The following is a 27,969-nucleotide window of genomic DNA, read 5'->3' as shown; positions in this document are numbered from 1 at the left end:
ATTGATGGGGGGCAGCTCATTGTGGGTAGTACCTTCCCTGGACTGGTGGTCCTGGGTTTTATAAGAAAGCAGGCTGAGCAAACCATGAAGAAGAATCCAGTAAGCAGCACCCTCCGTGGTTTCTGCAGCAGCTCCTGCCTCCAGGTTCCAGCCCTTTTTGAGTTCCTGTCCTGATTTCTTTCAGTGATGAACAGTGAAATTGAAGAGGTAGCCAAATAGACCCTTTTCTCCCCAAACTGCTTTAGGCATGGTGTTTCATCGCAGCAAGAGTAGCCCTGACTAATACAGGATTCTTGCGTGCCACGGAGTTGGTTCATGGAGTGTGGTCATGGAACTCTACACACAGCATCTGAGACCCCTAGGCATACATGGTTTAACAATCTTTCCCACTAATCCAGTGAGGAGGCCATGACTCAGCTTTCTATTCCCAAACACTATCACTTCTATAATTCCATTTGGATTTGGTCTCTCTTCCCACCCCCAACCTTCACAAATTCTGAACTACTGCTGCTGGCATCAAGTGGCCGCAGGTCTAGTCCTTCGCTGTCATTACAAGAGAACCGTGGTCAGTCTAGCCAGATATCTATCAGCTTCTCACACCCCAACTTTAGCATGAGCACAATGTGATGCCATACTTGCTTCTGCTCTGGGATTTCCCAGGCACGGATATTAGAAGAAGCGGTAAGCAAAAGACAACAGTGTTTTCTGTTAGTAAAATCCTGAGGTTAGAACTCAATGGCTCTGCTCCCCAACCCTGCTCTCTGAACAAGCAAGCATGGCCCTGGGACAGATTGATAAGTTGTTTACCATTCAATTTTGTTTCCTAAGAAATGAGTCAATGACCAGATGCAACTCTGCCCCTCAGTTTTCTGAAGAACTATGAGACGCACAAGGACCATCAAAGCAGAGCCTCCTGTGTGGAAGGGATGATCGGGGATAGCTTTGCCTACGAAGATAGACTCATGCCGAGAGCTGCTCTTAGTGAAAAGTTCTTTCTGTAACAGCTGGGGACTGTCCTAGCAAAAGGACACATAAATGTGTATAGCTCATGCTGCTGTGTGTATGTTTTCTGTTGTAGAATCACTACTTTGTGTATCCACAGAATAACCAGCAGTTCCTTCTAGGGGGACCTACTAGTAGGTAAGGTCGGGATGTAACCATAACGGGGAGAAGCTGAACAGGCAAATGCCAAACATTCTGTTCTCTCCGACTTGCTGACCAGACCTAATGGAGGTACTCCTTGAGAGGAGGGGACATGTGGATGTCCATGTACCCGTGAGCATGCATATGTGATGTGCGAATGTGTTTGGGGGTGGGGGTGCATCATGGGCCATTTCCTTTTCATTTACACCCAGACTATCCAGAAGAAACTCCTGTTGCTACCTGCGGTCACCTCTGCTGCCCTCACTCTTAAGGGTTCAGAGACGGCGTCTGCCTTTAGGAAGCAGATGAGCCACAAGTGCCCTCTACTCCGAGCTTTAAGGCTTCAGTGCTGCCCGTTCTCCTTCTTCGTGCAGAAAACATTCTTCCTTTGCATCTCCCTTGATGTCTCAGAAGTAAAAAAATGTCAAAGCCAAACAAATGTCAAGAATATTTGATTTTATACATGGCCTACTACAAAGACATGCTCAAATAAACCACTCCGTGAGATTTTCCCTTCGTGGGGTTAAGGCAACGGCTCAGTTAGTAAAGTACTTACTGCGTAAGCGTGAGGGCCGAAGCTCAGATCGCCAGCTCTCACACAGAAAGCCAGATGCAGCAGTGCATCCGCAACCACGTGCTGAGGGTGTAACGACAAGCAGACTCCTAGATCTCACTGGCCAGCCAGTGTAGCCAAATCGGTGAGTGTCAGGATCAGTGAGAGCCTGCTGCCTCAAAAGGTAAGTGTGATGGAGGAAGATACCCATTGTCTACCTCCAGCCTACACGTGCATGAATACACACATGCACATGTACTAACATTCACTGTCCACACACGTTTATCATGCACACACACATACATATATACATACATCACATACACACACACACAAGCAAAATTCATATGGGAAGATAAAGTTTCATCGAATGGTTAGAATTAATGAATTAAAGCTAAGATAACAATTAGAGATGATAATATCAATTCTCTACTCTCATAATCTTGGGTCCAATTGTGGAGTCAACCCAGATCATCTTCATGCAGAGTTGTGCTGAGAGATTGCTCTGCTCACAGCCGATTGAACGTCAGTATTTCCAGAAAGTCAGGTACTGCTTCCTGGGTAATCAGATCACTTTCTGTGAACACCTCTGGTTCTCCAGGTGTGGTGGAGCAGATGTCTCTAATTTGGCCAAATTACTACAGCTGATCCTAGCAATGAAAAAGCGAAGGACAGGCTCTTCCAGGAAATAGCAGTGAGTGGCCCTTATTCCAGGAAATAAGTCACACAGCTCATTTCCTACCTAGGAAGCAGGAATCTGTAGCTCATGAACCAGCTGTTGAAGAGGCAGCTGTTCCTCCTGGGCAGGGTCCTATAGATTAGGAGAACCATGCACCCTTCTCCTTCTGATCTACCCAGCCTCTCCTCCCCAATGGTAGGCGCAGCCCTTGTCAGATGGATGTGCTTCATGTTGGTCCTCTCTGGCCCAAGAGAGCTGGGAGAGTGATGGAGGAAAGTCATTGGTTAACTAATAAAGAAAACTGCTTGGCCTCATAGGTTAGAACATAGGTGGGTGGAGTAAACAGAACAGAATGCTGGGAGGAAGAGGAAGTGAGCTCAGATGCCATTTCCTCTCCTCTCTGAGCCAGACGCGATGAAGCAAGCCACCAGGTCAGACATGCTGAATCTTTCCCGGTAAGCGCACCTAGTGGTGCTACACAGATTATTAGAAATGGGCTAAATTAATACGTGAGAATTAGCCTAGAAGGGGCTAGATATAATGGGCCAGGCAGTGTTTAAAAGAATAAAGTTTATGTGTTGTTATTTTTGGGCATAAGCTAGCCAGGCGGCCAGGAGCTGGGTGACAGGAACGCAGCCCGCAGCTCTCACAACAGGAGAGGCTGACTTGGTGTCTGATTATGTAAGTGCTAAGGATCAAGTTCTTGAGCGGCACAGATGAAACCAGCTTTTAAAAGCAGCTTTTTGGGGCACTGAACCTGGGTGCAGATGGCCTATCAGCGGCGTGCAGTAATTACACCCTAAGTTCTCAAGCAGAGACAGTCTGTTGCTGCCACTTACCATAGGCTGTCTTAAGGTAGAAACTGAGTAGCAACACTGAGCACTGCAGAGATGCACTTCGCTCATGAATACCTGAGTTGTTTCAATATTTGATTATCCATTTGCTTGTCACAGAAAATTCCTATCGTTGATGGCTGCCGCCGTAACAGAATATTGCCTATGTTTCTACATCTAGCAATGGGCTTTATGTGCTAGATTTTAATATCATTGAGCCTGGGCAAATGCAAGAGTCTTTTAAAAAGACACCTGGTTTACTTGCACAAAACCGATCAGTTTTGAGAGATCTTAAATGCTCCTGAAGTGGTTTTTGTGGGTATGAAACAAATGGGGAAAATTTGAATTGGTCCCTCTTATTATGGTATTGAAATTAAGCCTACTTCATTTATCAAGTCAAGTTCATGCCCTGATTTTATATACTTGTATCTATCAATAAACATTTTGATACTCAAAAAAACAAACAGTTTTGCACAGTCAAGAGTGGCCCAGTGTTGAGCACTTGTTTAGGACATGTGAGCCCCTGGGTTCCGTCCCTCATACCAAAATAAATAATAAAAATTAACTCTTAGGCAAAAGTTAAAATGTCAGTTAAATGCTTGCCCAGAAACATCTTTTTGAAGATTAGGTAATATAAATTGCAACAGAGAATCCTCTAACAATTCCAAAATAGAATATGCTTCCTTTCTAGTGGTGTTAGATGGTTCAGAATGCCAGGATTCTTCATTCCTTGTGCACCCTGCAGAACTCAACGTGGTTCTACGGTTCTTTCCTCAGAGTGGCTCCTAGCAAACTTCAATTCTCCATTAGCAGACCTGGCATGTAACTGGGCACATTCTACCTGGCTGCCAGTGGAACTTGGTATGCAACAATCTTTTCTTTTTCAAGACAGGATTTCAGGATTTCTCTGTATAGTCTTGGTTGTCCTGGAACGAGCTCTGCAGACCACGCTGGCCTGGAACTCACATAGACTTGCCTGCCTCTACCTCCTCAGTGCTGGGATTAAAGGCCACCACCAACTGGCTTCAGACCTACAGAGTATTTCCTCAGGCCCTCTAACAAACACAGACTTTCGCCTTGAAGAGTTATAGCACAGAAATGCGTCATCAGTGGGAGATCAAGTTACTGCATTTTTCAGGCAGAGGACAATGCCAGGACGGCCCAGGGGACCTCCCAATTCAGATGCCCTTAATAGAAACTTCCAAATCAAGGGCACATCCAAGTCTTCTGTCTTCATTTGGGGTCACGGAGGGGTTATGCAAGTGAAGAGTTCTGAAGTTCTGCCATCTTCTTGGTACCACACCTCTGTCCTCACCTAGGGCACTGCATCCCACAATGTTGCTGAGCCTCCCCAGAGATGGCCCCTCCCTCACAGATCACTCCCCAAGTAGCAGACTAAAAATGGGCCTGAGTTTTGAATTCAGAAAGGTTTAGTCTCAAACACCATTCTCACCTCTTAGTTGCTCTGTGTTCGTGTGAAAAACAAACAACCTTGAAATGCTTCAGCTTCCTTCAGAAGAATGTAAACCTCATTGTATGTCACAAAGGCAGCCCCGCAGCAGCAGAGGGGCCAGCCTCTGATGCGCCATTCCTCCAGAATCTACCCCAACCCTGTGACTCATCTGAGAAGCATGCTCTCTTCAAAAATTAAGACAAAATACTCAGTTTATCCAATTTATTTGACCAGTCACATTGGACTAAAATAGTAAGTTTCATTTGCATAATGTAAAAATATACTTTAAATAAGAACACTTTACAATGTTAAAATATACATATATACACACACATATATATGAAAGATTCATGGAGAAATTTGGAATAAAACATACACAGTATGCTATTTTTATATAGAAACACTTTAAAGAAAATAGGCTCATGAATTACAAATGTAGCATCACCAAGAATTTACAAAAGTTTTCACTTTCTTGAAGGTCACACTTCTCATCCTTTGGGATGTACAGAAATTATGTGGTTTACATAGTTCTACCCACATTCAAAAACATCGTGTTTTAAATATTTTAAGCATAGCATGTACAGTATACAGTGTTTCCATAGGAACATAACAGAAACTGTCACTAGTGGCCTACTGTCAGGTGGCTCTGAGGGCGTCGGCACTTGTAAGACACTAGCTCAGTGTATTGCTGCAACCTTACGGCTGCTCTATTCACCCCAAATACAATGACTACCTCATGCTGGAGTCTGCCCACCAAGGCTCACGGAGTTACCATATAATACACACCAATATATACACAGAACAGGTCTTCTGGGTTAAATGAAGATCCCATGCTTAAATAAGAACCCAAACTAGGAGTTTCAGGTTAATATCTCCTGATGGCTGTTTTAAACATGTCCAGCAAAGTGCACAGTGAATGGAATTGTCACCAGAAACGATCCTTCCCTGAGCTCTCCAATCCCTCCTGTCCAGTCCCACCACCTGAGAAATGAGAACCTTGGGCCCCGGGACATGACAGAGTAGCTTCACAAAGGGGGGGGGGGGGGTAATTGCAGTGACATTTGCGTGTCACTAGAGGCCTCAGTGCCCCCCTAAAAATGGGTAAAATTCACTTTCCATAGTCGCTGTGCAAGGTCTGCAAAACCAACATTCAAGAGAGAAATGTCCATCCTAGGTTGCTGCCAACAAGGCCATCCATCAGCCATATTCCAGGGTTGGTGGCCCCCGGACAATATTGAAGTAGCCGGCCAGCGCTCCGAGGTCTATGTAGAGGGAACGCTGTCTCCGGAGCACCTCAGACTCCTCGGTGCTGCCTGTGCAGGAAGAGTCTGTGGAAGGAACATGGAGACAATGAGAAAAACCAATGACAAAACTGATGGGGAGCCCAGCACGTAACAACTACATGTCCCTTCTGTTAAGAAACAACCCTGTGGGACTCGAGGGACAGTGGCCCAGTCTGGCTGTCACAGACGCCTTTAGAACACTTATGGTCTAGCACAGAGATCGCAGGGTCACCAATAGCCAACAAAGAAAAGGAATTAGGTAGAAACTCTGACATGTTTTTCAGTACTTCATTTCCCCCCTACGAGGCACAGAGAAATTAGACAAGTATAAAAAGAAAGAGGTACACCAGGCTTGACCTCTGAGTTTGGCCCTACATGAGTGAGGAAAAAAGTGCCTTCTCGAAGGAGAAAAAGACAAGATCTCCTGAGTAAATTGGGAGCATGGGGGTCACAGAAAAGGGTACAAAAGGAGGGGAGTGGACAAAAATGTACAGCTCAATAAAAACCAAACAAAAGGTGTCTTCTCCAGGCATAGCTAGGCTTCTGGGGTGTACCGACCCTCCTAGGTGGGAAGATTCATAGCTGACTTGCAGATTTCAAGCAGAAAATTTGCAAAATTCAAGGTGATTTCAGACCTGGTGTTTTCTCTGCACTTCCAGCCAAGACTGAATAATCCAGAACCCCACACATTTCCAATGGCCGTCATTCTCCATCTGTTTCTAAAGTCAACTGATAGCCTTTGTTTCAAATAAAGTGAGCCAGAGGCAACACCCCGTGACTATGTTAGCTCCATGCACCCAAAACTGGCTAGAATTTTGGGGATTGATGAGTTGATTGCGTGTTTTCCTACGGCTTCCACTCACTTTCTCAAATAATGATACTCCCCTTTCTGCATCAGTTTGAGGTAAGGTGTCACTACATTGTGCTACTGTCTAGGCAATCTTCCTGTCTTCTAAGATGTGCCTGGTTCCTCCGTGTGTGTGTGTGTGTGTGTGTGTCTGCTGCAGGTGATGGAACTCAGGCCTTGTGCATCCCAGTGTTCTGCCTCTAAGTCACAACCCCAGCATCTTCTCACATTTTATTTCAAGACAGTCTCACTAAGCTGCCTAGGGTAGCCTTGAACTCACACTGTAACCCAGGCAAGCTTTGATCTTGTGGTCTTTCTGCCTGTGCCACCACACCCAGCTTTTTCTTTTGAGACAGGGTCTCAAGTAGTAGAGGCTGACCTTGAACTTCAAACTGCCCTATCCAAGTTCTGGGATTACAAGTGTGTGCCACCATGTCTGGCCTTCACCCCTCACCCCCACTCCACACACAAGTGCTTTCATGACCCACATCAGAGGTGTCTATGGACAGAGGGGGGGCAGTGGCTCCACAGTTACACAGGCACACCCCCCGACACACAGCGGGGGGAACCTACCAGCAATATTCTCAGGAAGTTCCAGCTCCTTCCTGCTCAGTAGCCTCTTCCGTTCAAAGAGGGCGGAGTCCAGACTCTGACATCTTGGCTGGTCCTCTGGAGAGGGATTCAGGGCTTCATGTTTCAGTAGGTCGGCAGCTCTTGGGCGGTGGTTGGGGTTCCTCTCCAGGGCGGCTTCTATCAGTCCCCTCATGCCTGGACTGCAGTCACCAGCAATGTCTTCCAGGGGAGGGGCCTGCTTGTGGATCTGCCAACAAACCATCTCTGTCAGCACGGACAGCATAGAGACAGACACTCAAACAGTGAGGAGCAACCCACCTGCCACTGCATGACCCCTAGCAAACACCCTTCAACTTCCTAGCAGTGCTTAAACCAGCTTTGGTTTAATGTGGCAAAAAGCACATGCTGGGTTTGAATTAGCAGTGACAGCTTCTCATGGGGTTGGGTGGGGGGTCCAAAGGAGGCTGCAGCAACAAGGAAATGCCTGCCTCCACCTCCTTCCCATGCCTACTCTAGGACAGGCTATCAGACAGAGGGAAGGGAATTTGAGGGGAGCAGAAAGCAATAACATTATATTTTCTTTTTTTAAAAGCGACATTTTAAAGAACATATGCACCTTCCTTGGCTGACAGAGCTGAAGGACTCTCGTCCTTCTAAGCATGTTTTATCACACGGAAGTATAACGGGAGAGCATACAAATCATGTCTACTTCTCACTTTAGTCTGTTTCCATGAAAATGGACTTTCATTTTAACAATGGAACTGCAACCGCCTCTCGTGGGCCACAATTCTACCACCACCTCATCTCCTCGGTGTGCTCACCCAGCCCAGCCCAGCGACTCTCACTTACTATGTACAGGTAGGAGGGATAGGCCGAGCGCGGGTACCGCTTCACCCAGGGCGGGGTGCCTGTCTGCATGTGGATGAGTGTGGCCCCCAGGCTGTAGATGTCTGCTTTTGTGGAATGGCCCCTGCATAGAATCACCTCGGGGCTCATGTAGATCTGAAAAAGACACAGAAAGAATCCAGTTTTAGGAGCTGGCTCCTTTGCTTCTGCGAGATTTGCTGCGTGCTCTGTCTTTCGGAGGGAAGTCTACTGCAGTCTCCCTCGAGCCAAGGACAATCCTGAGACGTCCTGTCCTCTAGAACACCTCTTTCCCAGAGATGAGACCTCAAAGCGCCGAGATTTTGAAGCTGCTGACTCCCACTGCTCTGAGTTCTGTGGATGCTATCAGTTATATGCAACTGTCTATAGAAACACCAATTCTTCTCGGACTTAAGCTTACACACATACTTCTCCCATGTATTTGCCAAAAAGTGACAGAATCCTGCAGGGCATTTATATCAATGGCTTAGGAGGGAAGAGTCCCAGTGAGTAAGTACCAAATGCCTGCTCCAGCAACAGTGTGTAAATTCTGAGCATGAAGCGAGATTGCCACAAGCTCCAGGATAGCCTGGACTACAGACTGAGACATTGTCTAAAAATATAAAAACCAAAAACGTAAAAAATTAATTAGTAAACAAAATACACCATAATTTGCATTTGAGTTCAGAAGTCAATGTTGAGCAAGTGGGGCAATTCTCTAAATTTTATTTTTCTAAATTTAAGATGGAAGAGAAAACAAAGAAAGCCCTAGTCACCAATAATCTGTAGTCAGGGCTGGCATAGACATAAAGTGTTAGCATCCTAATTTACAGGCGGAATAGCTGTAATTTGAAGGTACAAAGGGCTGCAAAACTGGGAGCTTTTGAGTAGGGTGTTGCCACAAGTGGAAAATGCCACATACGACCTCATGTGACAGGGCACACTGAGAACACAGCCACACTGAGAACACCCTGCTAGCTGTCTTTCCGGCTAACGAACCCTGTGCTTCTTCAGTTTGGGTCCCATCCTCAGGATATGTCACAGCAACAACACACACACATTCCAAAATCAAATGGAAGAAGAAAAAGAAGTGAAGAAACAGGAGAAGGGGGGAGAAAAGAAAACAGAAAATAAAGAAGGGAAAAGAAAGCAAGACAAGGGGGAAGGGGAGGAGAAAGGTGGGAGGGAGGTCAAAAGCATGAGACACTCCTGACCCTAAGTTCTTCAGATAAAATATAGAACCTTCTTAAGCTTTAAAAAGCTTTTGTGCTGTCATGTGAACATGAGGAAAGGGTTAGCATTCTCAGAATTCATTTCTGAGTAAATAAGTACAAATTAGCTTACAAAAGCTGGGGAAATTGCCCAGTTTCCCCATCTTAGCTGGTTCAACTCCTTCCTAAAACACACTTCCTTGCGGCTTCCTTCTGCCCTCATCGGGGAGGCGACACTGAGCTCTGTGTCCACCCCTTTCCCTGAAGACAAAGAACAGCATGTGTCTCTCGACGTTTTTAAAAAAATAAACACAATCTCAATCACAGGGCTAAAAAATTAAATAGCCAATTTTGCACCCTATGGTCAACAAGGAGTTACGCATCCACAACTTGCCAAGAGAATGGACTTCCTGTTGAAGTTTCTTACCAAATCAAATACAGTTCAGAAAGAAATGCTACGTACTTGCTGTCAGTAGAGGAGGTCGGCCCCATACGGAGCAGGGACAAAGCAAACTGTATGCGTGAGTGCTGTTACAATTCTACATGCCTGCACGCCCAGCTTACATTTGGGAGCTGGCAGTATCTGGCATGATGGCTTGGGTGCAGGCCAAGCCCTCTGGCACACAGCAGGAGCTTCCAGTTCAATGTTTCTTCCTCCTCAACCCCCCCTCGCCCCCCCGGAAAGAGCCAGAGGAGGCAGCTCAGAAGGTCTGTCTTTGGGCTGGCTGCCTGGAAGGCCTGGGTCAGAACTGACAGCACCCCTCCTCTCCCCCCAAGGAATGAGCAAAGTGCCGGGGAACTTGAAATCAGAGTCAAGGCCTTTGTGTTTTATAGCATGGAAAAGAGACGGTCATGGGCTGTCATGGGTATGTCTGCATGAACACATGTGTACATCTTCATTCTATGTTAACTTAGAGAAATTAATACTAGAATCAGAAGAAAAAGTAAGAACTGTAAAAATAAAGAACAAAACCACAGCAAAAGAGTTCTAGTATGTTATTTATATTTCCTAACTTTTCCCCTCTGAGCCATGTAGCTAAAAACAAATAAATACATGCCAGGTTAACATGGGGTAGATATGACATGTTTCAGCATAACACTGTGAATATGAAGGCAGAGAGGGAGGAAGGGGGAGAGAGAGAGAGAGAGAGAGAGAGAGAGAGAGAGAGAGAGAGAGAGAGAGAGAGAGAGAGATCCAGAGGTGAAGTTTGTGTTTGTGAGCTGTACTGCAGAGATCTGAAATAGTCATCGACGTCCCAACAGCCAGAATCGCACTCCAACGGAAAGCAAATCTGCCTGCTTGCCTGTGTCGTAATATCTAATTTGCTCTTTAGTATAGGGAGTAAAGCAGGTTTGCTGAAAGGTTGCATCGGGACTTCCCCATCATTGTCACACTGGTCCTAGTCAAACTGTCGTTGGTGAGCCCAGTGCAGACAGCACAAGAAAGGCAACTGACAGGGTGCAGCACCGAGGAACAGACACCAAGGCCCATTTTACACCAAACACACAGAAATCAGCATCAGCTGGAAAGACTTCATCAGTTACTCCTCCCCAGGAGCAGGATGGGTGCTAGATGCCCTATAACCCTAGGACACAGGAGGCAGGGCCAAGAGGACATTGAGTCAAGGCCAGCCTAGGCTACACAATGCATTTGAGGCTAGCCTGGGCTACCCCAAACTCAAAAAGAGAGAAACTCTATTGATGATTGAGATGTGTAACCTTATACCCAGCCATCCTGGTGGAGAATCCCAGGAATACATGCTTTTCCCCAACATTGCATAATTTCTAACTTGACTGCATTGCCAGGAAGGAGAAGGTAGTTTTTCCTCTAATACCATAAATAGTCTGTTTCTCAAACTGCTTCCAGAGAAAAGGGTGGAATGTCCCGGATCTGAACTCCTGACTAATGCCAAAAAGTGCTGAAATGCCTTCTAAAGACAATGACCTACGCATTAAGGCTGATCAGACTTTCTGCTGTGGGAAAGTACTCTTAAGAAGGGAAATAAACATTCTTTAATTTAAAAAGAGGTTTACAGGGCCAGTGTGAGCCAGCACTGGGGAGGCTAAGGCAGGGGGATTATGCATTTCAGGTCAGTCTGGTCTAAGTAAAGTAATTCCAGAAGTTCACTTAGCTCCAGGGAGAGCTTTCCAGGTCTAGTTTTGGTTTCAATTCACAGATTGGTTAAATTTTATCACCATAGCTTCAAACAAGGTGTGCTGTGCTCACGACTTCAGGCTGACACTATCCCTGGATGAAAGACAGACAGGTCTTGGCGGTCAGACCTCAGTAAATGGCAACCGCCAGGACAGCGAAGACAAACTGAACCAAGACTCAGAGATGGTTGTTATCTAATAACATAAAGTTACCCAGAATTTAGAGCTCAAATCCTTAGAAAATAAGGATTAATAAAATACGAAACTAAATCCTTATTCTCCAAGAACTCAAGTTCGGGATCTATGTAACTGTGCAACTTCAGGCACTGTGTTATAATCGCCCCGTGTTTATTACCTTACGGTAAAATAGGATAGCAGCAATCACCCCTCTGCTACAATAATAGTATTCAACACCAATGAAGGAGAAAGAGTTCATTTAAAGCACTGAGTGAGCTATTTTGACTATCATTCTGCAACAGTTTTAAAAGATGGATTCAGAATCTACAATTTGAGTATCCCACATCTGAGAAGCTCAGAACCAAAACCTCTAAGATTTGGGAGTTCGTATTTTGAAATACTAGCATACATATGTGGGTTTTTATAAAATCTTTTGTGTGTCTTTCCGTCTGTCTGACATGTGCATTCCTATGGTGTGTGTGTGTGTGTGTGCATGTATGTGTTTATGACACTGCACTTTGAACACTTCCCACCATGAGCCAGGATCTCTTATTTACTGCTGTGTGTTCCAGGCTGTTAACGAGCTACTGGGAAAATGCGTGTCGGTCTCCCATCTAACCACAGTTGCACGGGATCACTACACTTGGCTTTATGTGTGTTCTCAGGATCTGAACTCGTGTCCTCAGGTTTGTGCAGCAAGCGTCTTATTCAACCCTCTCCAGCTCTTGCATAGTTCTCTAAACTTTAAGATTAGGGATGCTCTGGGCTGGAGAGATGGCTGAGAGGTTAAGAGCACTGATTATTCTTCCAGAGGTCCTGAGTTCAATTCCCAGCAACCACATGGTGGCTCACAACCATCTGTAATGAAATCTGGTGCCCTCTTCTGGCCTGCAGGAATACATGCAGACAGAATACTGTAAACAAAATAAGTAAATAAATAAATAAATCTAAAAAAAAAAAAAAGATTAGGGATGCTCAACTGGTCCTCTATTCCAGCACGGGATTGTCTGTAAGGGCTTTGTGTTGTGTAGATAAACATAGTAATAGAAAATGTCTATAAATATTGTCATATATGTAAAATCTTATCATATGAACAGTAGAGGAAAAGGGTAAACAATAACATGAATTTGCTCTGGTGACAATGATTTAATGTTGTCATTTTACCCCTACTTTGTTCTTTGCTGCAGCATTTCTATAATATCATTTTATTCTTAACAAAATAACAACAATTTTCACACCAATACAATTACCTCTGTTCCTCTGAGATCCTTGGGAAGATAGACATCCTCAGTCATTTGAACACTTAGGCCAAAATCTACCAAAACTGCTTTTGTAGACATGAATACGATATTGCTGGCTGCAATGAGAAGGGTTTTTAATGTGAGTTAATACATCCCAACACAACATGAAAACATCATCTAGAACAATGAGGTCCAATCAGAGCAGAGTGACACAGATGTAGAGCACCCACAAGCGCCGTGCTGGTGAGAGGCCAGGTGAGGATCCCAGGAGGCTGTCAAGAACCCACCCAGCATGGGCAGAGCAGAGTACAGCGACCGGTAAAGCTCGAGGCAGCTTGGCTTCACATTCTAAGCTACTATCAAGTCACTGTTGTTTAAAAAAAGTCAAGGATTTTTTTTTCTGGTTCAAGTTGTGCTTCTCACTAGGTATTAAAAATTTATAAAGAGTGTGTTTTACTTCTATATCATACCTGAGTTCTAGCAATTTTTTAAAGAGGTTGATTAATGAATTGTTGCCAAATTATGGCTCAAAATTAAGAAGATATTTTTTACTCAAAAATATATGACTACATGTTTGCATTAAGTAATCTCCCTCCCATTCCCCGTCCTCCTGTGGGGTGTATGTGTGTGTGTGTGTGCGTGTGTGAATGTGTGTGATATGTGTGTGTGTGTTGTGTGATGTATGTATGTGTATGATGCATGTGTGTGTGCATGTGTGAATGTGTGTGATGTTTGTGTGTATGTGTGTGTTGTGTGATGTATGTATGTGTATGGTGTGTGTGGTGGAGATCAAACCCAGGGCCTTGTGTGCACTAAGCAGGGATTCCACCACTGAGCCACACTCTAAGTCCTGCATGATTGTTTTTAAAGCAGTATACAAGGGCAGAGGCAGCACATGCCACAGATGTGTGGCCACAATCCTGGCACCGCTGCTCTATCATCACCCTCCCTTCCGACTGCTGACATTCTAAGAGACCGGTTCATTCTATCAGCTCCTTCAGGAACACAGAAAAGGAAAATGAGTTGTATTGGCAGGGAGCTGCCTGCCTGCCACTGAGTGTCTCCAATCTGGTGAGTCCTGTTACCCCCACTACTCACGTTTTATATCATGGTGGATCACTTTCTTGGAGTGCAGGAAATCGAGTCCCTTGAGAACGTGCTTCGTCACCCAAATAATTTCAAATTCTCTCATGGGCCCACAGCTCTCTAGCTTTTCCAGAACGGAGCCCCCCTCGCCTGCTTCCATGAAGAGATGAACAGTATCACCCCATAAAATGGCACCATACAATTCAGCAATGTTCTCATGCCGGAAGCAGGCCTGGATCTCCACATCCGATGGCTTAAACTGATCCACAGGGATCTAGCAACACAAAACACAGGAAAGAGTCTAAACAACCTCAAGATTATAAAACAAACAATAACCAAACCACACAGATCAACCCACAAACCAAAAGCTAAATTAACACAAGGACACTTAAACATGTAAGACAGGACTGTGTGATATCAAAACATGTTTACCACAGTCCCACTCCTATATTATGTCATCTTTAGATATAATTTTTTTAAACATAAAAAACTAGGTATGGGAAAAAACTCATTTCATTTAGAGCTTAGGAATCCAAACAAAGTTTAAAAATATCAAATGACCTAAGAGAATGTCCTGTGACGAATTCACACCATCTCCATGGCGCCAGAACACTGTGGCCTTTTTTAATATTTCACCTGATTGTGTGTTAATATGAAATCGCTAGTTCCTTTGAGGTAAGTGCCACCCATCCCCACATCCCATGAAAACTCTGTCCTCGCCCACAAGAACTGTGATAGGGTAATGTTCCTGGAGCAGAGAGACTCTTAAAACAGCTCCAAATACTGTGCTGGGCAGAAGGCAAATTGTAGAAGTTCAGATGTTATTCTAAAGGTGGTAATATGCATACACCTGGAAAATAAGCTCCTAACAGTGGTCATATGAAGGGAGGGGACCCCACCCATGAGCTCCCATCCTTTTGAGCCTGTCTGGGATTTTTAATGATACATTTGATTTTCTTAAGAAAAATACTCTCCTTAAATATTTAGTTATAACAAACACTAAAAGGACAGCAAACCCTCAAAGCCATTTTCCCAGGCTTTTGTAGTAAAATTTAAAAACAGGACACTGGGCCTCCAAGTTTTATAAAAAATCTCTAGGTAGTTTACAGTTTGGAAGGGTCACTCTAGATAGAAGTTTCAAAAAGCTTATTATAAGTCTTATTTTTCTTTAATAAAAGATTATCTAGTCAAGCTTTTTTTTTTTTTTTTTTTTTTTTTTTTTTTTTTTTTTTTTTTTTTTTTTTAGGTGGGAGTCTCATTATGTAGCCTTGGCTGGCCTGGAACTCACTATGTAGACCAGGTTGTCCTGGAATTTATAGACACCTGCCTGCCTCTACCTTCCAAGTGCTGGGATTAAAGATGTATCTAGTGAACCATAATGAAAAAAATAAATGAAAGACAACAGATTGTTGGGGTGTTTTTGGTGATTATTATGAGAGACTGAAACATGGGATCCGGCAACTATTTTCCCCTCTACTTTTTTGCTAACTCAAGAGTAAACACCACCCCTGGGCTGGGGATGTGACCAGTGGAAGAACACTTGCCCAGGATAAGTGAGGTTCTGGGTTTGATCCCAAGCACCACAAAAGAGTAGAAAGTGATATTTAATGTCTTCACACTGTAAAATGGTGTCAAACGCAGTGAACTGTCCACTGTGATTCCCAACTGAAATCAGAATACCAGACTCCCCCAGGAACCTCCTGACCCTTTCAGTCACTATGCTGCAAGGGTACCCATGATCACAGCATCTAGTTAACGGATTTGGGGTCCTGTCTTTGTACTTCATAGGAATGGGACCTCATTCAATAGATCTTATTTTGTGTCTGACTGTCTGAACTCAAGGGTTCTGAGACCCAGCCACGCTGCTTTCCCTGTGAACCATTTGTTCTCTTTGTGGTCTAGCATTCCAGGGCATACATCTCCATCTATCGGTATCTGGGAAGTTCCCAGAATGCCACCTCAGCAAACGTGCTGAGATGAACAGAGAGAACAGTCACGCACATGAACACACCTCTCTGGCGGGTGTAACTAAGCAGTGAAGTTACTGGGTCACTCCAGATGTGTACGGTCTTCACTGCCAGAGTCTTATGAAGCAGCAATACATTGATTTTAAACAGTCATTGCTTAATAAGAGACAGGGACCTTTCAGCCATTGTACATATCGACTCAGTCCTAGAAACCAGATCCAGTTTTCCTCGGTTCTGTCGCCTGCCATGGACCCCTCCCCAGGGGGCAGAAGCCACACACAGATCTGCTCTTCCATCTCAGGCAAGCTCCCCCAACTCCCATCTACGGGTCCCCCAACTCCCATCTACAGGAGACAGTATTACCTAAGCTAAACACTTCAAACCATTTTTTAATTAGATTATAAGCTCCAAGACACCTAAATAGAGATATAGGAACTGAATGGCCCCAGGCCACCAGCCACTCCAGAAATTACAGACACTTTGGGACAAGAACCTTAAATAAAACCAGGTAAGGGTAGAATCTTGGGTCATAGTAAATAACCCAAAGCCAGGAAGTCAGACACACAGTGTGGATGTACACACCAGTTTGCATGCCATTCTTTTCTTGGTCTTCATGTCTTGGGCTAAGTACACTTTTCCAAAGGCCCCCCGGGGAATGAAACCAGAGCCGATGTTCCGGTACGTCAGCTTCCAAGGGACAAGGAGAACATCCGAGTCAATCTGGTAGCGTCCATTCTGGGGGCTGATGACCTGCGAGGAGACACAGAGGCCAAGGTGAAGCCCACTTCACAGAGGCTGTTTTAGAAGCACTCCGTGCCGTGCAGTGGTGCCATGCGTCATTCTGACATTACCAGCTATATTTAGAACTTGCACAAGACAGAGAAAGCTTGTAACAGACACAAGTTCCTGGTCCAACCTGCTCATATTTCCAAATGCTTGATGAGCAGGTGAGCCAAAGAGAAGCTGCAAAATTATTTATCTAGGGAGTCTGACGACAGTGACCCAAAGACTGAAAATAAAGGAGGTTGACTTGTTTCTATTAAAATGGGCTAACCTGTTCGTCTGCACAGCTATTACTCATGCATGATGCACAGAGAATGCGTGTGGAAATTACCTGAGGCTCAGGGAGGATCGTGGGACCAGTGTGTGATGCATGAGTCGACAATGCTACATAAACAAGGAAGGGCAGAGTTGTCTCTCTTTGGCTTCCTCACTCCATTTTACAGTGTGCCTATTGTGCCCTGGGATGCTTGGCACAGAGGAGGCAGCCATAAGCAGAGAGAGGCAGATCCAGACTTCTGAGGGTTCATGGACAAGAAAACCTTTATATCAGGTCTTTCAGAATGAGGGGTTTCAGGGCCGGGAATGTCGCTCGGTGGTAGGACACAGGCCTAGTGTGCACAAGGTCCTGGGATTGACACTCAGCACAACAAAACCAAACAACAACACACACTTCAACACAAAGAACAAAACCAAAACCAGTCATCTTAAACATCAAGAGCTATATCCTGAGAGCAATGTGGGATCGGAGGATGGCCACTGAAGCCCACTATGGTGGACACTACAGAAATACCAGCACTAGGGAGGGCCAGGCCAGCCAGGGCTACCTAGCAATGCTGTCTCAAAAACAATAAACAAACATATAAATATATAGAAAGTGAATACCACAATTTAAATAAAATGCTAGTCCCTGGGAAACAAGGCCTGGAACACAGGCTTTAAAATGTCTGAAGTGTTCTAATGGACAGTCTCCCCAGATGCCAGCTGTTTCCTTAGTGTGATTAGTGAAATTATGGCCTGAGATAAAAAACCAGGACTTCTGATTGGAACAGTATTGAGTTACCTCATGAGCTGAAGAGACTATGGAACCCCTAAGCCTATCCCATAGGAGGAGGAGAAGCACTCGATCCTACTGCAGGTGCATCTAGGCTTCTAATCACAGCCAAGGACCTACTGAACAAAGGACTGCTCCGCCTTCATTACTGCTAATTACCCCTACAGTCCTCAAACAAACGCTTACCGTTCCTCGGGGAAGGACGAGAAGACTAACCCAGTACATGGAAACACGAATATCACTAAATCTAAATCTTAAATATTTACAGGGTGCTTTTGCTGAGGGGGACCCCATACGGGTCCTTACAGGAAGTAAACAGAAACCATGGTCTTGTCTCATTTAAAATATGATGACTACCTTTCCATATAAGTGTCGCTTCTTGTCACTGGAGACCTCCCTTTTCAGGATGCTGAGGATATTGTGATGGTGGTCTCTTCCACATTTAGACAGAGCCAGGCCCCTGGCAGCACTGGCTTTGGGTCCCCTTCTTGCCATTCACAGAACTCTAGCTAACCATCACAGGATTTAACCCATGTTTACCAATTAAGTGTGCTATGACCCAACTCCACCCCCTTATTCTATGCAAGGGGACAAAGGGGAGGGACAGCCACCATACACAACTAATTAGGGACCAGGTGTGGTGCTGCTGTTTTGCATTTGCTCATTAAAGTCTTCAGCCATCCTGAGCTAGGTTCTATTTTTATCCCCATGTCACAGCTGAGGCTGGCTTCCAGGGGTGAAGCAACTCCAAGCAGTGCTAGAATTAGGATCTGCACTCAGGTCCGTCCACCTCCAAAGCCAGAGCTTTGTGTAAGAGCCCTTGGGGTTCCAGAAGGCTGCAATTAAAGTCATGCTGGGTGCAGACTCAGTTCTTCAAAGCCTCCTGAACTCGCCCAGTGAGACCCAAGTCACAGGCAGTGGGCAGTTTGGAGTCCTGGCTCTTCCCCTAACACCAGGTCTTCCCTGCTTGAGTGTGACATACATTTTCATCTTTAATTTTCTCCTTTCTGGGGTCCCCTCTAAACAATCTTGTAGAACCCTGTGCTGTTTATTTCTGCCAATCCTCCAACTTACCAAAGTCGCTTTCAAGGGCACACACTAGACATAAGCTTTCTAGTCCCTCATCCAAATTGCTGTTATCTGTACTAAATGGTATGAGCCAGTACTTAGGTATTTTATTGAGTGAGCTGTGTGACCTGGTTCCTATGAAGTACAAGTGGTCTTCAGCTGCATGCATGGAAGCAGACTATCTAAAAACAACGGCAAAGCTATGTCTCTCCTACCTTCCTGGTGACAAGGTAGTAGTAAGAATTTCCTTTTCAAAGGCAAACAACATACCAAGTTCTTAATTCAGAACTCCAGCTATCACCGCTACTCATCATACAGACTTGCTGGGTGGGAGTGGGACAGAAAGGAGAATCTAAGGTGAGAGGCAGTTAGAGATGGATTTGGTTGTATATAAGAAGAAACTTATGATCAGACCTTGACAAATGAGGCACTGGACGCAGTAAGTGATGGCTCTTTCTAATAGGTCTGGAGGAAGAAACCAGAATATTCTACCCAGTATTATAAACTGCCTGCTTCAAACATCAGGTAGAAGGCTGAACTCTTCACTCTGAGCAGCTCTGACTCCATGATTAAGCCCTGAGGATTATCACTCCAAATGCCCCAGCAGGATGTGTGGTGAATGGATCCAGGCTGGGGGGCGGAGGGGTTCAGATCCACATACAACCCCCAGAGTAGACTGCTTGGGGACTCTACCCAATATCAGTAATTCTACCCAGATCAATATGGACTGGTTATAAATAACTGTACTGACACAAAGCAGTTCCTAGGTTGGTCTCCTGGTGTTCTTTCCTTGGATTTTGTTGGACACTAGTGCAATCTTTAACATATATTATTTTAAACGAAAGAGCACACATATAAATACACGCCCAGGGAGAACCCATCCAACATATCCACACTTTGTGATATTGTTTTGATCTGTAGTTCTCCACCCTTCCTAATTAACTTTGCAGCACCGTGGGTGTTGGCTGCTTGAACACACCAGGTTTCTATGCTTCTGACCCTTCATACATGCGGTCTCCACATGAATCAATCTTCAGTTCATTGAGCTTGATGTTTACAGCCTGGCAAAGGCACCAAGTCTTCTTGGAAGTCTGTGCCGACATCCTCCTTTTCCTCTCCCTTCTTCACACTCATGAATGTGAGAGATCTTGTCTAAGCATCCCCAAGGCTATCAGGGTGTAGACACATTGTGGCTGAGCACACAGTGCTATCTGTGTTACCTGTTCACACACCGGGCATTGCGTTCCCTGTGTCATAAATTAGCACCTGGAAAAGTCTGATACACTGTGGCTGTCCCAGCTATGTCTACCAATGAACAAATTAATATTTGAATAAAGGATTCTACCCTATGTAGGAAGCTTTATGGGATACACTTTACCAAGGACCTAGTCTAGGCGGCAGCTAATTCTCTGATGCAGAGAGAGAAAGAATAACAAAGCTAGCCCAAAGTATGCAACTGTGCCAAGCCTGTAGTTGGAGGATGAGTAGGGAAAGGTCTTGACTATGGGATGGATGGGTCCACAGAAAGCACCATGCCAGAATCGATGATATTAAAAGCAAGTCTGGCTCTGACTGAAGACCAATAAATAGGTAATCACTTCTTAGAGCTGTAACAGACTACCACCAGCCTTGGGAAGAGTTCCATTCTTCATGCCAGTGGCAGGAATGTCAAACACGGTCCCCAGAGGCACAGTCCCCAGACCTAATGGGGCCAGATCCACATGCCTGTGAATATATTCCATTCCCTCCCTACCACTCCACTCTTTATATCGTCTTGCTTTACATTTTATATTCTTCACCATTGAAAAGAAATACAAGTGCTTTTAAAGACTCTTAAGACCCCTGCCTTTATGGTATCTTTGATTCTTAAATTTTCTTTTTAGTTTGGATTTGCCCATTTATTAAGCACAGGTTCCTTAACAAACAGTACTTCACTTGCGCCTCTGCTGACCAAGTTTTTACTTCCTACTAATGACTGTGGTTTCCGGCCCTTTCTGCATTTGCTTTCTGGTTCTGCTCCTACACAGAAGCTAGAAGCTACTTTTTGGCATTCATTAAAAATTTCCTAGCGTTCCCTTGTGTACTCAGACCATGGTCCATCTCTCTTCAGTGAGGACAAGTACACCTAAGTTTCTCTACATTTGCAAGCAAGGATGATTAGTTGACTCTGCGTGTCTTTATCAAATAGGTGGGGAATGAGAGAGGACATGAGCGCTTGCTCGCCACTCTCCACAAGGGCATTTTTCTGAAGCACACTCCTCTGGTTTCACTCTGGCTGCGGAAGTCAGGTATGGCTTCTCATTTATAAAGACAGAGCTTTCCGTTCACTGTTAAGTGCAGCGTGGCAGGTCCACACCAAAGGAAGTCACACCCCATGCCACATGTGAGCTTGCTTTGTGCTGCGCCAGATACAACTGACTTTTAACAAAACAACTCCCTACATCGCTGACCTAAATTACTGTGCTGTTTTTCATTAAATGGATGTAGGGCAATTAAAATTATTATTTGTTGTTATTATTATTATTTCCTTTGTGCCAACTCGGGCTCTTCAGTAACAGCTCCCCAGCACAGGCCATGCTGCCATTTGTACACACCAAGGGAAAGAGAGCCGCTTCTATCAACACCATGTTTACACCTCACCACCTACTCCTCTGCAAGCTGCCGTTTTTACAAAATTAAGTCACCTTTTAACTATCGCCCACGAGTTCACCTCTAACCCACTAAGGACCTGCCAGAATGCCGGGCGCACCTAAGCTCCACCTGACAACAAAGAGCTGCCACAATATTCTGGACTACCTGCATACTCGGGATGGCTAAGCAACTCCATCACTCGTGAATCTGTGCATAGATATTTGCTACCTATAAGTTGCACTTCTGCAGGGACTGAATTCGGCTAAATGTGGTAAGAGGAGAAAATAATTCGGTTTTCAACGTTATTAAGACAGCATTTATTTGTCTCTTGGCTGGTGGACTCCCATTAAGACTCTGTCTTTGGTGGATATAATGAGTGAGTCTTGAAGCAAATCGCTAAAATACATCTGTGAGGGCTGGGGGTGTAGTTCAGGGGTGCAGTGCTGACCTAGCATGCCCTAACCCTGAAAAAACAAAGTATATTTATAATCACTTCATCACAGAATTACTACCAAATTATAGATTTCTGAAGTGCAGCTTGTGTGAAGATTCCCTTCTCGTTTTTAACACAGAGGTGATTCTCACCAATAATTACATTCTTTAAAACTTGTATCTGGCAGCCACTCTGAGCCCCCAATGGCACTCTGCATTCAATGAAGCCATACCAGTAAAGCTGAACACACAGCACTCGATGGGTCAGAAGAAACATACCATATTTAATAAAATTCCAGATTCTTGCGGTCGATGTCCATAAAAATGCTTTGCAGTGTTAGATATATGGTTTGCAAATGCAAGGAGATCCTCCACCGTCCCATATCTGACAGATGACAGCCAGGGCACCTCCGGGCCACTCCGACGCAGTGACTCTGAGCGCTCTTTGTTTTGATTACTGTCGGGACACATGGTCATCATACTGGGCTCGTACACTGCAGGATCTTCACTCGTGTAAAGGTTTTCCATTATGTCTATGACTTCTGACACATTTAAATGCTTAATTAATAAATCGATTTCTTCTTTCTCGTCACTTCCAGTGCTCATGTACTCCATCACTGTGGTGCCTGCTGGGGCGTCTAAAAACCAAAACAAAAAACACAAACACTTCTTTCACTATAATGTGCCTTAACCAGAGATCAAAGGGCCTGGAGATCTGCCGCTCTGTGCCCCTGTTCATAACGAGGACTCTTCTTTACTCGCATGTGCGAATTCAAGTGGGCAGTGCCAAGTTCAATGGGACCTTAGATAATCTTTAGCCCAGCTCACTTTGCAGGGGGAAACCTGAGATGCAGAGTGCTCGGGAGTTACTCACTGTGGCGTCAACTCCAGCTACTGCAAACAGACTTTCACTAAACACAAACACAGTAAAGAGCAGTCCAGGGGTCTCCCCAGTTTACAAGGTACCTGCTTTTTATATCTACCGACCTCGAGCAACGTTGTTGTTCCCCCAGAAAGATCACGGTGGCTTTACAGAAAAAAAGAACTACTTGACTAAAATTCAGGAACTAACTTGGCAAAGAAGTTAAGTCTCAAGAGAGAAGAGGGCATGTAAAATGGAGTTTGGTTGGAGCAAATGGGATGGAAGAAGTTCAATTTGTGGAGGACTCTGGTGTGGATAAACAAAAGGGCTCTGGGGCCAGAGCTGTGCCAAAGATGAACAGGAATGAGAAAGGCGACTCTCGACCTGTGAGTCACAGTTCCCTTGTGACACCCGAAATTTTTAATAGCACAAAGTATGCATCCTGAAGGTCCCAGAAAGCTAAGTTCATCCCTAGATCAACTGGCCTGGAGAAACTTTAGTAGTAGAAAGAAGCCAGGAAAGCTAAATGTGCTATAAACAGGCCACTGTTGGAGACCAACTGACTTCACTAGCAGGGGTGGCATCTCAGTCCCACAAGATCAGGCGCCACACTTAGGAAATGCAGGTGACAAAAGAAGGCAAACAGTAATAAAAAGTGACTTTGTTCCTTTTGGGTCTTGAGATAACTCAGTTCCACTACAAAGGAAAAAAGATAAGAGCAGCTAAGAGATCTAAGAGAATTTCAAAGCCTGTCTGACTTAAACCACCTTGCTCTAGAAAGCATAGCCTCTCTGGAAGATACTCCAGGTTCTTAAAGGCACAGGTGCTTGGCAAGCATCACAGAGCTGGGGTATGGGGACAGGCAGCTCCCTGGAACTCACTGGCTAGCAACTCCAGCTGGACCCTAAGCTCTAGGTTTAGTGAAAGACCTGCTTCCATGAATTGTATCCACAACCATGTACAGCTGCAGACATTACACCAATACACACACACACAAAGTAGCAAAGCTATTCGTTCTGCCAAAGCCATGCACCTGTATCAACTTGGAACTTCAAAGATCCTGGAAACTTCCACCCGGGGCCACCTGCACACATGACCAAGTCATGTGCCTCTGATGTACAAACTGCTTCTGAGGAAAGCACCTAGCATCCAGGTCACACCAAATATTCCTCTCTTTATGGCCAAATTTCACCACCAGCCTCAGTGCCTATGACATGTTGGGCAAGTATCTCAAGCTCTCTGTACCCTGACTTCCCCCAGCTGCAAGGAGGAGCTAATAATAGCATCTACCATCCAATTAAAGAACCTCCTGTGCACAGGTGCCCGACTTAGCCTGGTATGTAGTAAGTAAAGCTATGCCAAGTGTGGAGATGCAGACCTAGCTCAGCAGACGCCTTGCTGGCCTCCTTTCTCAGCTGTAAGAGGGGTTTGTCTGCCTGTGCCCCAGACTTCTCCCGGTAAGCCTTTAAAGACTGTTTATGCTGAAACAAAGGTGAATGGGGCCCAGACCCATGAAGTGATAGATGTTTGTCATCACCACACTTAACTCTAGGCAATGGTCCAGACAGTGCCTTCCCAGACAGCTCACACATCTGAGGAAGATTGTGATTCAAGTCCCCAGTTTTTCAAGTTACACAGTGACTTCTGTAGGCTGATAGGAGAACTTCTAGCTCAGTTTCACAGCCTATTGGTTGCAGTTTCTATCACTGGAGAACTTACTAGGAAAACAGAAGTTAAAAGTGGCTGACTTTAGGGCCCCCTTGAGGGAAGGGAGGACCCATGGCTCCCAAACTGTATTATCAAATAAATGACCTAACTTATAGTTTGTGACTCATGAAAGGGGGTGGTGGTGGTGGTGGAATACAAACAGTTCCAAGTTACCGCACTGTTTTAGAAAGGAAGACTAGTTTGGGGTTTTAATCCTGCAGAAAATCTTGAGCAAAATGTGTGCTCTTCTCTTAGGCTTTGCTCAAAGCCTAAGAAATCAGACAGACACACACACACACACCATATATATATAATGGGCAGGGACATGAACATGAACACACATACATACACGGACAGAAGGGAGAGGGGAGAGGACAGGAGCTGGAGGAGTATTTAACTCTGAGGCCTTCTGTAGTGCTTGCTCAATTCCTGAGAGGCTCTTGTCCCACAGATCTGCTGCCCAGCAACCCTGATGCCCCAATAGCCTCTAGAACATGAAAAGACCCTGCACCCTCCTGCCTCAACTAAGCAGACCACAGTGCTAAAGATCTCTGAGCCAGAGCCCCTTTTTTATGCATGGTAAAGGCATTTCAGTTTAGTGACAAACATGCTCAGCCTCAAACAACTGCTCCTAGACTCCCGATAAGAAGCCTCATAAAAAATCCCTACATCCTAGCAGAACAGAGAGTTAGGACAACTTTAGAGACAGCTGTGGCAAATGCAGTCAAGGGCTAGTTTGTGAAACTTCAAAACATTAACTAGAAATCAACTTAGAATAATTTCAGAAAGCAGCTGTAAAAATCAAAAAACTGGAATGTAAGGCTCTCAGCTGCTTCCATCCACAAAAATCAAACCTTCCCGGCAAGTCACTGCAGACTATACAGTCTTGGTATTTTGCCTGGCAATGCCGAGTGAAACCTTGTGCTACTTCCCATTTTTAAAAAGGATTTTCCCCCACTGAAACAACCCATTACTCCTCGGGACACACTTCTTAATATATTTTTCTTCTGAAAAAGTCCCAGAAAGATGTTTTCCAGTTCTGCAGAATCAAATCCAGTTCCAAACTTCCAGCAACCTCAACTATCCTTCTTATTCATTTATGGGATAACTCTTTAAGAACCAGAACACACTAACCTCAATTCATCAGAGTTTGGCGCCTCAGCAGGAAACCTTACAATGCTAAGCAAGTATTGCCTTTTTTTCTCTCAGTTTTTTTTTTTTTAATCAAAAACCGATACCACCACCCCCATTCTAGACACAAATATGTTTTCCCACACTCCCTTCCGGTCCACCTGGGCTCCTTAAGATAACCGAGCCTTAAGGAGCTTGCATACTGTAAAAGTGCCCCTCAACGGAGAGATGGTAGCGAGGTTCTTCAGCCTCCAAGTTGCACTCACCCAGGTTCAGCAACCAGAGTGTAGCTGTCCAGGCAGCGTCCCCCGCAGGAGACGCGGTGAGAGCGGGTCCTCACTTCCCCCGCCACAGTCCAGGCCGGCACTGACTGAGCACCCGGGATCCGGGAAGAAGGAGGAAGGGGGAGGAGCCGTGAGTCCGTCCACACCTCCCGCGGCCTTGCGCAAGGTGCTTTCCAGTTCTACCTGCGTGCAACAGGCCACCAGAGGCTCCCCTGGTGGCAGGCACGCTCCGTTTCAAAGTGGGCGCCCCCGAAACATACCCAAAGCACCCAAACCCTGTTACCTGAGTGTCCCGCGTGCCCGTCCGGAAACCGGGCTCAGTAGGCAGTGGGTGGCTTGCCTGCGGGAACCAGGCGTGCTGGCGTCCCCGAGGACAGGCGGCGGTCGCCTGAAAGCGGGCGATCGGCCGCTGGGGCACCCGTGCGCTGCGAGCCCCTGACTCCCGGCGTCTGAACCGGCCCCGGGGCGGCGCAGCAGACGCCAGCCTCCTCCCCGCCTTTTCCATTTCCCCTTTCTCTCCGTAAACAGAAAGGGCCTGCCGGCTAACCGGGTACGCGAGAGCCCCCGCGCTGGGAAATTCCGTCCTCCCACCCTTCGGCCCCGGGGCGCGGGGTGGAGATGGAGGCGGGACCGGGCGGAGCGACCGTGCGGACCCACCCTGCCCCGGACTTCGGCTCCAAAACTGCGGCCAGAGCGCGTCCCCCCCCCCCCCCCCCACGAGTCGCTCTCACAGTCGCTGCGGGAGGCTTGTGAGGTAGCGAACTGATTGCCCATAGCCAGGACCGGACTACCCCGGATTCAGTTAAATTACACTGGACCAGTGGAGAGTCTAGTGGCAGTTTATTGCGACTCCCAGCTGGGTTTTAAGGTTTCGGTGAAAGTCGTCTGAGCTGTTATTTGCCAGCACAACTAGTTTTGATCTTTGTCGTGACATCGCTCCTCTGTAAGACTGGTCTGCTAGGATCCCTCTGGCCCCTAGGGGTTTGCTCCTTTGTTGGAAAGTTTACTAAAGGTGAGGTCCAAAGACAGTTCTAGAAGAAAAGCACCACCAGGAACTCCAGTGGTTCACCCCTGCTTATCTTGCTTTTCCCTCCGAAGGCCCAAGCATCAACAACCCACTAGAAGCTGAGTACTTTGCAAGATCCCAGAGAACAAGAGGAAAGGTCACGTTGGCATAATCTCCATCCCACCATAAGGGACTTGGTGAACCCAGGCAGAGCTATGAAGCCAGCGCCCCCATGACTGAGTTGCACGTTCTGTTCTTTGCAGTCCCCAGGCTCATCCGCCCTCACCACGTTCAAAACGCCCCTTAAGTGGATCTCTCCACAACTCCTCTGAGGACAGTGAATTGCCCTTTTCAAGGTTATCCTAAGAAAACTGGTGGTAGAGGTAGGACAGAAAGTTTGGGTGAGGAATAGCGCCCGCGTTATGGAGCCTTAAGGGTCATACAAGCAAGACTAGATTTTCATGGAGAAGAAAGCCACCTGCAATTTCTGTAAACTCGAGAGCACTACGTGAGTGCTGTGACTTGAGAGAGGCTGGGCATCACTTTGGAGGTTACAGGAACCCCTCTTAGCCCCCCCTTTTAGATGACTTGACCTTTCGGTTCTCACAGAGAGTGAGCAAGCATAGTCGGCACCAACCATGCCGCCTGCACCCGGCTGTCCTGTGGCTTAACTCCGTGGATTTTAGCACTGGTGAGAGAGACTTTCATGCGGGTCTCTGTTGAAACTAAAGTACTGCTACTCTTTAGTTTCTTTGAGGAAACCCAGATTAGTACAGAGGTTGCCTCGACCTGCTGCGTGAGATTTGTCTCTCCCTTTCCTGATGTCTTTGGCAATAAAGTATGGGCTTATAAACACTTTAAAAATAGAACTGTGGAACCACGCCCCGCCCCGCCCCCTTTAGTGAGCTCATTACACCCCGTGTAGTCTGGGAAGTAAGCCTGGATTTCTT

At 45.7% G+C, this 27,969-nt stretch overlaps 1 protein-coding gene across 2 annotated transcripts; it reads right to left on the bottom strand.

The window, feature by feature from the left end:
• Nucleotides 1-4,995: 4,995 nt before the first annotated feature.
• Map3k8 (mitogen-activated protein kinase kinase kinase 8) lies at nt 4,996-26,612 on the bottom strand. Of its 2 annotated transcripts, none has more exons than XM_057787714.1 (8): nt 26,297-26,612; nt 22,309-22,667; nt 16,647-16,814; nt 14,110-14,371; nt 13,021-13,127; nt 8,214-8,366; nt 7,365-7,611; nt 4,996-5,989 (listed from the first exon to the last, which is right to left on the bottom strand). In XM_057787714.1, the coding sequence occupies exons 2-8, from the start codon at nt 22,642-22,644 to the stop codon at nt 5,859-5,861; spliced, it is 1,404 nt and encodes a 467-aa protein (XP_057643697.1). In that variant the 5' UTR covers nt 22,645-22,667; nt 26,297-26,612; the 3' UTR covers nt 4,996-5,858. The 2 variants fall into 2 exon arrangements, with proteins under 2 accessions (XP_057643697.1, XP_057643698.1); XM_057787715.1 differs by lacking the exon at nt 26,297-26,612 and adding an exon at nt 25,996-26,096.
• Nucleotides 26,613-27,969: the final 1,357 nt, after the last annotated feature.

This window comes from Chionomys nivalis, chromosome 13 (genome assembly GCF_950005125.1).
Source record: "Chionomys nivalis chromosome 13, mChiNiv1.1, whole genome shotgun sequence".
NCBI lineage: Eukaryota > Metazoa > Chordata > Mammalia > Rodentia > Cricetidae > Chionomys > Chionomys nivalis.
Note: the sequence above shows the minus strand (reverse complement) of the source record. Positions and strands in the feature narration are given on the sequence as shown.